The following is a 16243-nucleotide window of genomic DNA, read 5'->3' on the forward strand; positions in this document are numbered from 1 at the left end:
CCATGCCTCAAGGTGGTCTGTCGGTTCAGGTTTTAAGAATAAATCGCAGAAGCATGCAGCCAGCTGAAACCTCCAGCCTTGAAACAGATCGGTGCACAAAACCGAGCAGGCTATGCGAGTACCTTGCAGCTGGTTGCGTTGGTGAGCTACGGGCATAAACCTCCAGCCGCACTGGCGCAGATACTTGTGAAAAGCATGACGTCACATCCGGTCTTCTTCTCAGTAGGGCCCTCGTGAAGTCATCGTTCGATGTCTAACCTACTACCCTGCACTCAATTCAGTGCATACCGTACGCATTTTCCGTTTGCAGAAGCTTATCGTTCCTTTTGTTCTCCGTTGTTGATATCAGGCTTATTATCTTATTTATACGTCTTACGTCTGCGTGGCGAGGCGGTTCGGAAATACTCTACGTCAATCGCATCAGTTTGCTCCGATAGTCCTGGACCTGTCTTTTACGAGGTGCGATCGCAGTAGAGGCTAAATACAAGTACAGCTAGCGCAAACTTCGGGTCTCATCGGTTCCAGAACGATGAAGCTCCTTATAGTTCTCGCCCACTGCGTCATTGGTGAGTCTAAAAACTTCTAGCCCAGTCCTTCCACAACGCAAACTGCTAAAGATAGGCAGATCTCAAATGCGTAATCCGTACCTAAGTTTTAATAAAAGATGTGTCGCGGCCTTTCAGGGCACCAGAAAAAATCCGCTCGCCAGTCGAGAAGGTCTTGGGGATGTTCGGAGTCCTTTCAAAGCATCCTTATTACTCCCACTACCGAAGTTTAACAATGTCCACAGTAATAACAATTATAGCATTGGATGCAGCTGGGGGATAAGGATTAATGAACAGCACATCAGTAAAATTAAATTTGCTGATGGCATTGCCTTGGGTCTTGACAGTAAAAGCGCTCAAAAGGACAAGGACGACAGAAAAGGAAAAACATACAAAGCGCTTACTTTCAACTGATTTTATTTCATGCGAAAAACAACTTTATACTCATGGTAATCACCTGCGCATGCTTACAAGAACATTACCAACGAGTGATAGCTGGCACGTTCTTTCAGACAACCGGCATGCCCGATGTAAGATAGGACATCTCTTTATCCAACAACAAAATTGACGGAGCGCTTACGCAATCATCGCCCGCTCGTGCTATCTCAAGAGCCTCCACAATCTCTCTCGTTATTTTACATCTACTTTTAAAAAGTACCTTACACCTGTGAAAATTGGGATGGCAGCCATCCTTGCTTTTCTTTCTTTTCCATTTGCACTTCAGACAATGGATACTCAAGTGCCCACCTCTTTTGTTTTCCACGTCGTAACTATGCTCTCCTAACCTCTCATTTATGCATCTTCCCGTCTGTCCAGAAAGCATAGGACAGCAGGCGCTTGTCCTTGTCTTCCTTCTCTGTTTCTTGTTCCTAGTCGCAGCGCTGGTGAAATTTTAAAGGAAAGTTCTGTATTTTGATTGCAACTTCGATTCGATTCGATGGTTCGACTGCAACTTGCAACAGAAAGTGAAAGATTAAAAGTTCATTACCAAAACAAGGTGTATTAGTCGTTTAACCGTCTGTGAACGCTGTTTCATTAGACTGTGTCTGTTGAGACCATCGCCGCCTTTTTAAAGCTGTAAAGATTAAAAAGAGTCATCCGTTAGAATAGTTGTGCCGTTGCCGCCACAAGCGGGCAATCAGTGCCGTCGCCACCACAAGCGGGGAAGAATCTTCAAGGCTGGCGAAATTGCTTGAAAATAAATTGAAAACAGCGGAGACAGCTTTGGAAAGAAAAATGAGTTGGGTTTAAATTGGAAACAGCGGAGAAAGCTTTGGAAAGAAAAATGAGTTGGGTTCACTTTAAAAGACGGGAAGATAGTAGAGCGGATTTGGGAACAAACGGGACTTAAAGATATCGTGTGCAAATATCAAGAACAGGAAATTGGCGTGCGCAGGGCACACTATAATGAAGAGAACGCGTAACCGACGATCCCTTAGTTTAACGGAGTTTAACCGGTATTATTCTTCTGGTTAACCTCCCTGCCTTTCCTCCTCCTCCTACAAGAGGGAGTAAACGTATCAGGGTGCAAGAGCAAGTTAGGTGGGCGGATGAGATTAGGGAATTTTAGGGAATGGGGCGGGAGCAGCTAGTGCAGGACAGGGTTAATTGGAGGTCAGCGAAGGAGCTCTTTGTCCTATTGCGGACGCATTTGGGATGACGGTGACAGTGATGACGACGAGGTCGGTGATAATTAGAATAGTAAATGATTGCCTGCAGCCACATGAACTTATTTCACCATTTCACTTTATTCTTCCTTTCTAAGTTTCTACTATCCGGGTGACAAAGAGATCTCGCCGTGGCCGTTCTGCTGTCATCGTACAGCATGGTGCAAGGCACGGCAATGCCACTGGGGCCATCGTACAGCGCTTCTACAGGGCACCTAGTTTTTTTGGAGTTCCTGAAAGTGCGGCCCGTACCAGTTGCTAGAGACAGCGAACAGCCGTTGTTGCCAAATATACGCAAGTTTGTCGTTCGAGGACAACGGGGGCGATGAAAAATGGCTGCTGGAAACAAACAAAAAAAAACACTAAAGCGAAATTCTACGCTCTCTACTGCACGCTAAGGCGCAGCATTTGTCAATACACCCACTCAACGACTGTGTGGGTTTTCTGATCACTTAAAAGAAGTGTTACAGATACACCTCTGTAATGTTGCGGCTCGTACGATCCTCCAGTCGATTCGGTTTCCTACTGGCCTCCAGAAAGCTGAGCTAAATCAGCACGAGCTTGCATCAAAGGGACCGTACATACGCACTGCGTGTCGTTTAATTCCAGGGAATGACATTCTTGTAAGAAGCTATCTATAAGCTAGCTATAAGAAGCGCTTTATGAATTGGCCAGGAACACGCACTGTGCCGGCAGCCGTAGACCGACAGGTGTTGGCTTACACAGGAAAAAACAAAGAAACTCATAGTAAAATAATACCACCTCGTACCATTGTCGTAGTATGGCTGTGCTTTGGTAGTGCCGTAGCAAAAAAAAAAAAAAGAAAAAAAAGAAACAACGCCGCAAGGACCTTCCAGAGCCAAATTAAGCTTGAATAAAAAATAAAAATTACATACACACTCACTTACGACATTGGTACATGGTCATGGCAACGCAGGGGGTGGAACTGGCGAAGTTGGCAGTGGCACCGACTGTCGTGAACGCTTTTTGAAAAGCAGTATGCCAAAGCTTAGACAAGAGTTTCCAACTATGGAGCAACAGTCGGTTCAGTGGATTAATAGCTCGAGATAACAGTACTATAGAATAACTTTTGATTTTTACGTACTGCTACGTAGTGTTCCATAATTTCTTTTTTGTTTTCTCTTGATAATTTTACGTTGCTGCCGATTTTGTTAAAATTGTTAATATTTTTCTTCTACTAATTACTTCCCTTTTCATATGCTTATATACGGCCGCTTGACACCCCTGTATTCGCCTCCCTACCCATTATGTAGTTAATGGGACCTTTAAAAAAAAAGGTATGATGATGATGATTTGAAAAGTCCCTGGAAGACCTTTATTAAAATTTCTACCGGCATTACTCTTCTTGAATAGTTTGCATCAATTGGTTTGCCCTTGCTTTGAGACAGCGTGCTCTTTTTGCAGGCCTCTCGGCGCAGCAGAACAACGTCTTCACGCTGAAAAGCAAGGTCAACTTAGTTATCAACGATGCCACTGAGGGCTACGTGGTCAGTCCTGGATTCACCAATGGAACGAGCTACCCCAACAATTTCTACGGCGCCGTTGAATTTCTGCCTGCGCAACCAAAAAGGGTACGGCTGTTTCACGGGAGAGATGGTTCCTTCATTGAGCAAGCTAGACGCGTTATTTTAGGCCCGACCGCGCTTGACCTTTCCGTGTCTAGGTTTACTTGAATCCCGCCAAAGAAAGTTGACAGCAATCAAGCTCTTTCATTGGTTCCAGACAGTTCTGTCCAAAGGGTCTTACCATGAAACGCGGCCACGATAAATAGGCGAAGACTGCTTTTAAATATAAAAATATAATTTCTTACTCAATAATATTTATTCAAGTATGAAGAGAGGGATGACTTTTCCCATTTATTTTTAGTAAAAAAAAAAAAAAAACTCGTGTAATTATTCAGTGACATTCAACGACGTTATTCAATGTGTACTGCGCGATGTCAGTGCCCGTAAAGAACCCCCGGTAGTTGAAATTGCTGGAGCCCTTCACTACAGCAACCCTTATAGCCTGAGTCGCTTTGGGACGTTAAACCCCATAAACCCAACCGAAACCGAATCAACAATGTTCAATTATAGCTCATCTCACTTTTATTATCAGCAAAGAAAGCTCGTGTTACAGTCAAATAAATACGGTAGCGCGACTACAGACGCAAGAGGTCGCTTCGCGGGTGCAATCCCAGAAGCGTAAAAAAATCTTGCATCAGATGTTTGCCGCATACACGCTTGTCTTCCCATTCCATTTTCCAGTACATAAAGCTGTACTTCGAATACATGGACCTGGACGCAATCAACTACTGCGCCGGAGACAGTCTGGAGGTGTGGGAGACGCTGGTGGTGTCCAGCGTCCAGGCGTTCACCGTGTGCGGCTCGCACCGGCCGCGACCGTGGGTCTCCAGCGGCGGCAAAAGCGCCAAGATCGTCTTCAGGACCGACTCCATGCTAGCGGGGAGAGGGTTTAGGATCCGCTTCCAAGCCTCCACCGACAATGGTCAGTGCGCCCAGCAAGCGGCAATGTGCACTTACGCTGGGTCGTTATATTGTGACGAAGACGAAGCTGGCAGTGGCGCGGGACGGAGCGCCCGCGCTAGGCCAGCGGCCATTAAATCATCTCATAGCCATGGTTCACCACGTCTCATACTTCGGCTGGCCGCCGCGTAACATTTGGTGTGAGGTGCTGGGGTCCCTTCATCGCCATCCTGGTCACGGAGCTTCGGCGTCCTGGGCCTGCCGTGGACGTCGGCCGTGAGTACCTGGTCAGCGCCGCACGGCCGTGCCCCAGCCCGCCCGACCTGAACAGACCTCGCCGCTCACCCCAGCCCCGTCCCCCGCCCGGACCACACGACACGACGACCCAAGACCCGACGAACCCAAGACCCGACAGACCCAAGACCCCACCGACCCAAGAACCCACTGACCCAAACGTGAAGACACCGTCCCCCTGCCTCTGCCGTTCGGTGCATCCAGAGACCTCGGCCGTCAGCTCCTGGCACCCTCCGGCCCGGATGCTTCGTGGACCGGGACTCATTCTCTCATCTTTCTCATCGTGGCGGCCAGCACTGCACCATCTTCTACATCCTGTTCGATCCTTCACTCAAGACCATCGCCATTTCGCCGTCTGTTCGTCACCGATCGGGACGATCGCTCGGAGGCCCCGGGTAGTGTGACGAAGACGAAGCTGGCAGTGGCGCGGGACGGAGCGCCCGCGCTAGGCCAGCGGCCATTAAATCATCTCATAGCCATGGTTCACCACGTCTCATACTTCGGCTGGCCGCCGCGTAACAATATTATGTCGATTCGGCTTCGATTCCATGGCATGTTTGTTTTTAGTGTAGACCATATTAGAAGTTTCTCATCAGGCGAGATCAGAGAACACTCGGTAGGAGGACAGGTCATCCACGTTGCCCAGGTGAGCTTAGAAGGATCTATAGAAGAGCATAATAAGCGACATAAAGTAGTAAGCACACGCGCGTTCTTCCCGCAAGGAACGGAATGAAATAAAGTCGGCTTAATACCGGTGCCACACAGGCAAATTTAATGTCAGTAAGGGCTCACTGCCTAAAGTTATATTAGCATTGGCGTGGTTTCAGACGCCAAAATTGAATGGCATTAGCCTTATTGGCATTCGACACTTAGTTTGTAACAACAAATTCGCCGGAGAAAAGCGTACTCTTGACACCATTCCACGCGCAAGAAAGCATGCAAATTCGTTAGTACCAACTTTCTATCACGTAGAAAATGGCTTGCGGATAACTTTCAGTTGTATGAGGCACCTCTAGTACATTTTCGGTGCGAATGACGTCATTTTGACAGGCACTTCTGACAGCTACTTTCGGCTTGTGCACGACACTGGCTGACACGTGAGTTTAAGATTAGTTTTTCGGCTTAACCTAAAACAAGGACAGTTTGGGCAAAATGTTGTTTAAATTACATTTGGGCAATTTGTTCAAGATTTTGTTCTCATGAGAATCGTTTATAATCATGTAACTTTTTTTACTGCTTTGCAGCCGTTACGGCCACAAGGTCGTACGTATGATGACATTAAATCTGCGCGTGTGGCACCAACTCTGAAAATAATGGCATTAACAAACTTAAGGAAATAAGCATTTACTGGCATTTCTAGTGCGCGCCTGGCACCTGTGTAACTTCTAGCCATTCGCAAGCGCAATCGGTTGGAATGCATTTCTACAGCAATCACAACCAACGTTCTTTTGAAGTTGAATAGCTTGAAGCGAATCCCACCTGGTTTAAAGAGCGCAATAATCTTCTCTTAGCTAAAGTTAGGACTAATTACGGTAAATTTGCTACCCTATTTACAGGGATATTTTGAAATTCTTCACCTTAAGCAATTCTTCACCTTAAGCAATTCTTCACTGTTCACTCATTCATGGTCGCGCCAAAATATAGTTCATAGACTTGTTCTGTTGCTAAAATGCTCAAACCTGGATATTCTTTATTCATTGAGTTATTTTCTCTTTATTATAAATTTATTCTCACACAGGGAAAATTATCTAAATGATTCTTACCCTTTTATGTTACCATAGCTTTTTTCATACATATCAGAGCGCAATTTTTGTATTTTTACTAAAGCATGACAGACTCCTCCCATTGTTCGTGATTTTACATCTCGTACTTTGGTCAAAGAAGTCTGCCTGGCAGTCTCGTGCTTCGGGATCTCTTCCTGTAACATTTTTTACTGCATACATTTTATTGTATGGATTAACCAATGAACTTGAACTCGACCAAAGGCGACGACACGGGAACAAAAATGACACGACACACATCTGCGTTGTTGGAAATGATGAAATGAAATTTAAATTCGAAAACATGCTTAACAAAGAGCAACACTAAGTTTTACTGCTGCACTCAGTGTTTCGCGAGTACAGTTCAATTTTTTTTTTCACTTTCTATGGTAGTCTCAAACGGTCTCCCTCTCCCATTATCACTGGATTTGAACGACTGGTAAAGACAGAACGCGAGGTGTAGCGTCACTTAAACAAACAGCAAAAATAAAACTTAAGAAATGAGTGGAGCCAAAATGCAATCGTTATACCGAACCTGCTGTCACGCGAAGTTTTGGCAAGATTGCGGAGTGTACTGTCGCAACTAGTGGCACCAAATTGATAGCCAAAAGTTTCAGTGCGGTCACGTCAATATTTTTCTTGCACAATAGATCTCCCGAGCTGCCTGGCCCAAAAATAAAATGTTAGAGTTGAGTGAAATGCTAAGAGATTAATTTTTCAGTTCCCTTTTCTCCTTTGAATGCACAACTGGTGTAAAGCTCCATACCGACAGGCACTGACAAAACCACCGCAGATACTTTTTACCACAGTTTTCTCTTGTGCCGGCGCTTTGGCCAGCAAAGGGTGCAGCTATGTGAGGTAGTGTAATTTCTCCCTCGCGCGAACGTCACGCTTTTGCGGTCGGTGTTGGTGTGCTCAATACTGTAATGTTGCGTGCAGAGTTGTGCGACATCCACGAGTTCCCGTGCAAGAATCGGCAGTGCATTCCCCTCCTGCAAATGTGCGACGGCGTCATCAACTGCGCGGACGGATCGGACGAAAAGACGTGCAAAGATGGCGGTAAGCACCGACCGGAAAATGTGTGCTTGCTCAACCTTCAGGTCATACAGTTTCCGAAGGATTTACAGATCATAGGCGCATTGTCCGTTTGGAAAAATTTTTGTTCGGCGCCACACTTTGGAAAAAGTTTCGACCGTTGCCTACTCGTTTCGTTTAAGCCCTTCTTTTAGTCCTGACTCCTCTAATCATGTGTTCAGCGATGAACTGAAATAACCTAATTCCACTAAGCTCACTAGGTACGCTTGCTGTTCTTACGGCCTTTATGATACCGGCATAGTTTCCTCGCACAAGCTTCACCCGTTAGTGTTCGTCTTGGTGCGCACCCTGCAGGTTGGGCGGTTGGTGTTGAAAGCATAGACTGAAGAAAATTGCCGACGTTTAATCCCACTACAGTGAACTCATAGAAAGCCCTGAAGGTATCGTGCATAGCATGACTCGAATATTTGGTATCCGCTCTTGGAAGGCCGCAGTTGCCTTTGAGAGTGCGTGCTAGCTCCGCGTGGCAGCGGTGGCGTTGACGTACGTGAATGCATTCGCAGTTACTAAGGCGCTGAAGAATATCGCGAAGGTGCCATGTGGCACGCCGGTGCACCATCCTGTAACGGAATCTGAGGACCGGGTGGTCGGAGGACAGGAGGTGGCGCCCAACTCGTGGCCCTGGCAAGTCAGCATCAGCCGTCCCGAGTACGAGGTGATGGGGCACTTCTGCGGAGGATCGCTCATCGATCCCCAGTGGGTGTTGACCGCCGCGCACTGCGTGAAGGAGTGAGTAGACGTTTCTGTCTTGAGGTACACGACTTGAGGGTGTCCGAAAACAAGTTTTAACGAGAGAGAGATGAGAATGGTACTGATTACAAAGTAGATACTAGCGGAGAACGGTCGTACAGGCAGCTACAGCATGAACGGGAACAGAACTGTCCCATTTACAGTATGGGGTCAAGTATGGGGCCAAGGACACTGCCTTGCGGAACACCAGTTTTGATAAGCGCAGGTATTGATTTGTGCTCGTTAATTGCTGCTATTTCGGCTCGTGAGGGGAGGTTCGATTTCAGGAGCCGGAGCGAAAGTCTTCGGATTTCATAGATTTCAAATTTTCTTAACAATAGGTCGCTTTCAAGTTTTCTTAGCAATACAATAAATTGTGCTCCCCTCGGCAAAGTGATTGGGGTTCCTCGGATAAGTTGCTTCAGCAGTTTTTGGCCATGACATCCTTCCGGGATACTGCTTGGAAAGCAAAGAACAATAATAGTACCATTAAGCATGAGATACGCCAAATTAAGCGTATTTTGCTGTTACCATCAACCGAGCATTAGAAATTTCCGCAGGCGCTTGCGGTGCAAAATTAAGACTCTCTTGGTATCAGCCGGAAGCCCTCATTCCCTTGCACATCCCGAGGGCATCCGCTCTAAGCGAACGCCGCCACATGTCATTGCGTCCAGTTCTGTCTCAGCGCTCAAAATTGGTAGATGTGCCCTAAAATTCTGCTTGGAAATGTCTTTTGCAGCCGCAGCCCAAAAGACGTTCTAGTGACTTTTGGTGCGCACAACCTCATGAACGTCAGCGACGTCATCACACGAAGAGCCGAAGTACTTCTAGCTCACAGTGTAAGTAAGAAGCTAAAAGCGATGAAGTTTTTTTGCGTTTTTCCTAACAAATTAATCACCGGCTACTTTTTAAAAAAAAAACCTTACCTGCAAAAACTGAACGCAGTTTTCTACAGGCGTTATAAACGAAGGGAAATTTTACCTGAAAAGAAACAGCGCTTACATGCATGTACACTCTTTGTGCCGATCTTTACCACTTGGCGAAACCACGAGAACTGCGAGCATTTTTGTTTGTCCCCTTTGTGTGGCTTCCGCATGTGCACTGGCGTTGCACGGTAGCGGTGGCTGACGCGCTACACTCTTAGGAAAAAAGGGGATAACAGGGGGTGAGAGTTAGTCTTTTTGGGGACTAACTGACCTGCCACTGGCATTCGTCCTTTTCGGGACTAACTGCAAAGGGTGTAACTGTTGGTCTTCTTGGAAAGGGTGCAACGGTTAGTCTTCGGGAGCAGCCGGTTAATGAAAAAATGCAAACGACGCGACGCGTGATTTCCAGCGTAATTTAGAGCGGGATAGTTTCTGACAGAACTTGACACACATAACAACGATAAAGGAAACAGAAATAAACATACATGAAAACACGAGGATGCGAACCGACAACGTTTGGATTATGAGCCGAGCGCGGATATATGACTAGGCCACCACAGCGGACGGTCCACGGCAGAAAATAAAAGCCTTATATGCGAAACACACACAATACCGCTCTGTCTGTATTCACCGCTCAGATTGTTATCAAACATATTGCTGTTTAAGCGCAGTATGGTAATTTTGGTGTCATATCCTTTTGAAACAGCCTGCGGTAAGCTTTAATGCGCACGCACAACGGTCTAAATCGCGTTTTGGCAAAAAAAAAGGTGCTGAACTGTATATACATTACAGCCGGTACTTCACAACTACAACAGTTGTTTTCTTTTCGTTTCTTTTTTTTTGCGTATATGCAACTGGCAGCTGCACATTACAGCCTGTTCAACACAAATATAGAATGCTATGGTTCACTTTGTTTTTTGTTACTGGCGGACAGCGGTGATAGGAAATTGACTGCTTGCCACTCATCGATTCGCCAAGTGTCGCCGATACTTACACGGCATCACATAAGCTCGTAAACAACGGCAACGATATGAAACTGCGTGTACTTGCTCAACCCTAACCTTTACAACTCACATTCGACACGTACTGAAGCTCGTAGAATTTGTTTATGCTCTCGCACAGCTGCCAACCGTTTCGGTTGCACGAAGACTTTTTCTCACGCAAAAGAGTCCACCCGCCTTGTCACAGGCAGCGGCGGCGCTCTCACTGGCCTTAGACCACGCCCTGCGCTTCAAAAATCGAGTACTATTGCAGTCGGGGTATTCTCATGCGACTTTCGCGTGCTGCTATGCTGCGATTCGCCCCCCGTAGTCTCTTTCTCGGCAGTTAGTCCGTTTAGTTTGCGCACGGCGCTCATTTGTGGCAAGAGGAGTGTCGTGTGCAAACTTAGGGACTAACGAGCCGTTTTTAAGACTAAAGTTGTCTTTACTCCCCCCTGGGCCGGTTTTTTTCTTACAGCGTATGCTAAAAGCCGGATTGTCTATACTGTCATTTGTGGGCATGCCTTGCATTGATTTTCAACCCCTTGCTTTGATTTGCAAATATAAAGTGCAAGATTCCGCTTCATGCGTGATGATAGCTGCAATAACATTGTTACACTTGTTCAAACTGACACGGTCACATCACCAAAGAAACCGCATTGGTCATGCAAATATTTTCGATGCATTGGCCTTTTATTGGATGTCGTATAACTAGATGAGCAATATTCGGCTGTATCTTCTTAACTGTAAACGCGCTATTCGCACGCACTTTCGGATGCCTCCGAAAGAAGGCAAACATTGAAAGAACTGCCTTCCCATTTGGAAGCGTAGGAATGAGGCAGGGTATATGGCTTATCGTCCGCCGCTGTTCCTGACTTCCAGAGTTACTCGGACTTCAACAAAAACTACGACCTTGCTCTGATAAAGCTCGACATGCCGGTCAACTTCACGGACAAAGTTCGGCCCATCTGCCTGCCTCGGATAGGCGACGACCTGATTAAACACGGCCAGTGCTTCGCGGCTGGATGGGGACAGACCAGAGGTGAGCGGACGCATGCTGAGCATTAATTGGGAACCACTTCACACTACTGAAGACGCTGTAGGAGGTTTGTACCCGTAGCCTGGGGCTGTGCACAGGTAGGTCCTTAGCAAGTAACGGGTCATCCGGGACGAGTCAGTCATGATCAAGCAATACACTTTAATAGATTTGAGTGGGTTTCGTGAACTTATGCCAAAAAAAAAGGAACGGAATGTGCAGAAACTAAAAAATCTCTGCCTCTCCCGTAACCGAGAGTAGAGTAAGCATGAAATGTTTACGGGCATAACACATTGGTTGTAGATGGTACTAGTCAAAATCTTGAAATGGGTCTAGTGTTAAACTAGAAGTGTGTGATGAGAGGCTAGTTGGTAAGACATACTGAAGACACAAAACTACGCAGGAAACAGGACACAGAAAAGAAGCAGACAGGACGATCGTCCTGTCTGCTTCTTTTCTGTGTCCTGTTTCCTGCGTAGTTTTGTGTCTTCACTAGTGTTAAACACACCACACCACACATACCGTGCACTGGTCCACGTGGACGCAATCGTTTCCTGTGAGTGTCTGAGGAATCTCTTCCGCCCTGCCTCGTCAGCTGTATCCGGTTTCTGTCAGGCTCCATTGCTCGGCTTAAGCAGCTTTGACGGTGGCGGCATTGAAATGCAGGACGATGCAGAAGCGTACGCGGACACGAGACGCAGGCCTGACAAGAATAGAATGTATATGCAGCGCGTTCGAATACTCCGCGAGCGTGTATACATCTGCTTGCCAAAGGGGGAAACGTCATGAGCTGAAGGCCCAGCGGCCGGTCTTTTACATGCGTGAGTGTGGGACCGCGGCGTCATCCTTCGGGACGACGCGGAAGCAGTTTATCCACCCAAAGCCCTTCTCGCCCTGGAGCTTCCCTCTTGCTCTAAGCGGCCCTCTCTCTTAGAGAGTCTCGTTAAATCCCATACGGTGCCCGGATGCTCTCGTTTCAGCTCCCGGATGTGTGGAATTCAGTGCCCGGATGTTGGCTCTCGGTCTTGGCGTGACGTCACCACACTGCCGACAACGGGAGCTAAAAGCATTTCATGCTTAAAAATAATGAAAAAGAAACGCAGTGGTACATCGCAAGGTGCTGCCGGCCCAGTCAGGACGGCAATTTGTACGCGTGGTCGAAGAACACGCCGCCTAATGCCTTAAAATGGCTTCATCAAAACTTACTGCGATGAATGGAAGGCGTGGCACACTGTGCACCTCGAAAGAGCAGGCGTCGCAGTTGTGCTGAGCAGCCAGCGGCTGCACCATGGCTCATAACTGTATATAATGCAGCTGCATCATATCATAAACGCCAAACGAATGCACAGGCGATCACACGATGTGAAGCGACAAATCAGTGTTACCAGTATTGGTCGTACATTTCACTGTTTAATTGATTGCCTGCCCATTTCGTCTTGGAATTTTTTATTTTCCCGTTTCTTTTTTTTTCTTTGGCCGCCGCGGTGGCTCAGTGGTTATGGTGTTCGGCTGCTGACCCGAAAGACGCCAGTTCGATCTCGGCCGCAGCGGTTGAATTGCTTTGGAGGAGAAATTCTAGATGCCCGTGTACTGTGCGATGTCAGTGCACGTTAAAGAACCCCAGGTGGTCGAAACTTCCGGAGCCCTCCACTACGGCGTCTCTCATAGCCTCAGTCGCTTTGGGACGTTAAACCCCATAAAACAACCAACAAACCAGCTTTTTCCTTCCGCTGCTGCGTGAGCTTCTACAGGACGGTTGGTGGTCTCTGGAGGGGTGAAGGTGGTTGGAGGCGGCTGGTGGCGGGTATAGGTTAGAGGTGCTTTCTTACCTATGGGTGCCCGGAGGTGTGCCCATCGCAGGTTCTTTCAGGAAGGGGCACCTTTCGGGCCCGGAGGGTACCCGGGAGGTACCCCGATTGGACGGAGTCATCTCGCCCCTCCCCTCAATAAACACACGCAAACTAACGCACGCACACTTGTACAGATACACACGCGCGTGCAGAGAATGACAGAGACAGACATCCGAGGATTTTTCGCCGGAAAACGACAGTACCTCTAACACAGCAGAAAAGAAAAGCGCCCTGCTTCATGCCTGACGAATATTGTGATGGGACTAACGAGAAAAGACTGGAAAACAAAAGTAACTCCGCGTGACAGCAACATTCAAAACAAATGCAACAACTGCAAGAAAACAAAGTGGACCATGCAAGCGCTTATCATGCGGTACTCAGGGGGCGTAACCACTACTAAGTTACTTTCTTTTAGCCAGAAGTTCCTCGCTTAAAGAAAAGCACTGACTGAACAAAAGGTAACTGTGTAGTCCAGAGTTTCTGGGCTGCAATAAAAGAATATAATGCATAGGGCCTGTGCTTACATTTTTTGAAGGAGATGAATTTACTCCGTCAAGGAGTTAAACAGTGAGAAAACAGTAAGAAATCCTACCGCAAACAACGAGAGGAAAAAAAACGAAAGAAATGCAAACCGCGGAAAGGCTGGAGCCGCCATGAGTCCACAGCACTGCATACAAGAGTGCGGCCATCACCATCACCATCATCATCATCCCAACTACGCTCTCTGCATGACAAACGCCACTTCCATTCACCTCCAATCAACCCTTTCCTGCGCCAGCTGCGACCAGCTCACGTACTAATCTTATCCGTCCACCTGGCTCTCTGGTGTACGCAGCTTCTTTTGCCGTTTGTGCGCTTATAAAGGTGTCAAGGCACTCAAAAGCAGAGGTTGTGAAATAGTGGTTCTCCACAAAAGCGACCCAAGTAAACCATGCGTATATGGCGAAAGGTGTTCGGATGCTTTGCAGATTGCAAGTGCGCGCTTCTCTGCTTTCTTCTATGCAGGAACAGGAAGTTTCGCAAGTCTGAAGCAAGTTGAGATGATCGAGTTGCCTTTCCAGGAATGCCGGAAAGTCAGCGCCCTGCTATTCAGGGAGCTCGTAGAAACCGACACATTCTGCGCCGGTGATCGACGAGGCGAATACGGCGCTTGCCACGTAAGTGAAAGTTGAGGGAATGTTGTGATTACCCCTTGAGATCTTTGTAGCTGTAAATCAAATCATATTCTCCATCTTTTTGAATCTGTATAAGCAGGTAGACGAAAATTGAAAATAAATAATCTCATGTGATTTAACCTTAGTACGCTTGTGAAGTTCAAACATGAGCCAACTTTGTTAAATTGTAATTTAATTAATATTTCTTGGCAATCACGCCTTTTTTAACACCTTCCGATCACAGACTCCATACATACCACGAAATAATTTTACAGTATAAAGTTTCAACCCAAAGCTGGACAGGACACAGATCTCCCCGTACTCTGCAGCAACAAATATAGTTTATAATTAACAACATGCAAGTATATAAGGCAAAGTATTACTAAAAAATCAAGGCAAAAACGTCAGGCTATGAAAATACCTACCATTGCCGCATGCCAAGAGTCGACGAAACCAGCTGACAAACGTAAATACAGGAAGCGCATGGATCAGTTTCACCGGAAGTTTCACTATGCAGTCGCTGCCACAGAAGGTGCTGACATTTCTTTATTGAGCAGCCGCTGAGTGACAGCTATTTTCGTAGTCGCAGGAGTCGTGGGTGCGAGAAGCTCAAAGGGCAAAAGCATTTTACGTTGCGAATGAGTGATTACTGAGGTCGCACACCACAGCACAGTTAGCTGTGTGGAAGAATACCTAAACGTTTATGCTCGTAGAAGCAAACGAACTTGTCATTACGTACCGTTTCCGTTTTAGGAGATCCTTCTCTAGAAAATTGTGTGCCATCGAAGGTCGCTCAAGGAGGTGTCTTACATTGAGGTAGTTAGTTACACAACGAAGACATTTAATGCTCAGAGGCAAACGAATGGAAAAAAAAAAACACCCAGGTGACGGATGGCTCTGATTATGATAGTTACATAATGGCAAACAAAATATAATAATGCAAAAATACTGGCACGAAGTAAGCATATCTTACACAACTTTTCGCACTTTAACCACGCAAACATCCATGGTACTTTTAAATAGGACGACTGCGTCGAGATGTAGTTTTCGAACGCCGGTGTTGTCTTCGGGCTTCATGGTGTAACAGCTGTAAAGGTTATGGCAGTATTAGGCCCGAAATTGCGAGGAGAGTTATTTTTTCGGAGCACTGACAAGTTGCTTTCACAGGGGGACAGCGGCGGCCCATTGTTTTGCTCGGAGGACGGCACCGTATGGCGACTGCAAGGAGTCGCCAACTCCATCCTCAAGACGACCGGCCTGTACACCCTATGTGGCGTCGGCAGCGACTCCTTCTGGAACAGGGTCAGCGCGCACCTGCCTTGGATCAAGCACTCCATGCGCGCTCTTTAAAGAGAGGCGCGTCGGCTGGCTGGATGGAATGAAAATACATAACAAAAAATCTCCTCTCGTCTCTGTTGTTTTGCTTCTACCATTTTTTGTCGCAATTTATGACAATATTGCATTTATACGATTGAGTAAGTCATCGTTTTGGGTGAGCAAGTTGAAGACTCTCAAAGCTAGATGTCTTTTTGCTTGTCCAACATCAAGCAGCAGGGTATAAGAAAGACCATTGCAGGTTTTAATAGTCTTGTCACGTTCCTGACTTCCCCGTATTACAAGCAGAAATGACCTATTTATCTTCAGGCAGGTCAACTAATATCGTAAAACTGTACTCTTATGTTTCCCTGTTGATGATAGCTTTGATTTGGGAAGTGCGCTTT

General features: G+C 46.7%; 1 protein-coding gene across 1 annotated transcript; it reads left to right on the plus strand.

Moving 5' to 3' along the window:
- Nucleotides 1-408: 408 nt before the first annotated feature.
- On the plus strand, nt 409-15925 carry LOC149364845 (chymotrypsinogen A-like). The gene is made up of 9 exons (XM_089574773.1): nt 409-566; nt 3638-3804; nt 4480-4720; nt 7692-7811; nt 8351-8576; nt 9316-9415; nt 11365-11524; nt 14374-14525; nt 15690-15925. The coding sequence occupies exons 1-9, from the start codon at nt 530-532 to the stop codon at nt 15870-15872; spliced, it is 1386 nt and encodes a 461-aa protein (XP_089430899.1). The 5' UTR covers nt 409-529; the 3' UTR covers nt 15873-15925.
- The last annotated feature ends 318 nt before the right edge of the window (nt 15926-16243 follow it).

Source organism: Amblyomma mixtum, chromosome 2 (assembly GCF_055824585.1).
Source record: "Amblyomma mixtum isolate Tamu chromosome 2, ASM5582458v1, whole genome shotgun sequence".
NCBI lineage: Eukaryota > Metazoa > Arthropoda > Arachnida > Ixodida > Ixodidae > Amblyomma > Amblyomma mixtum.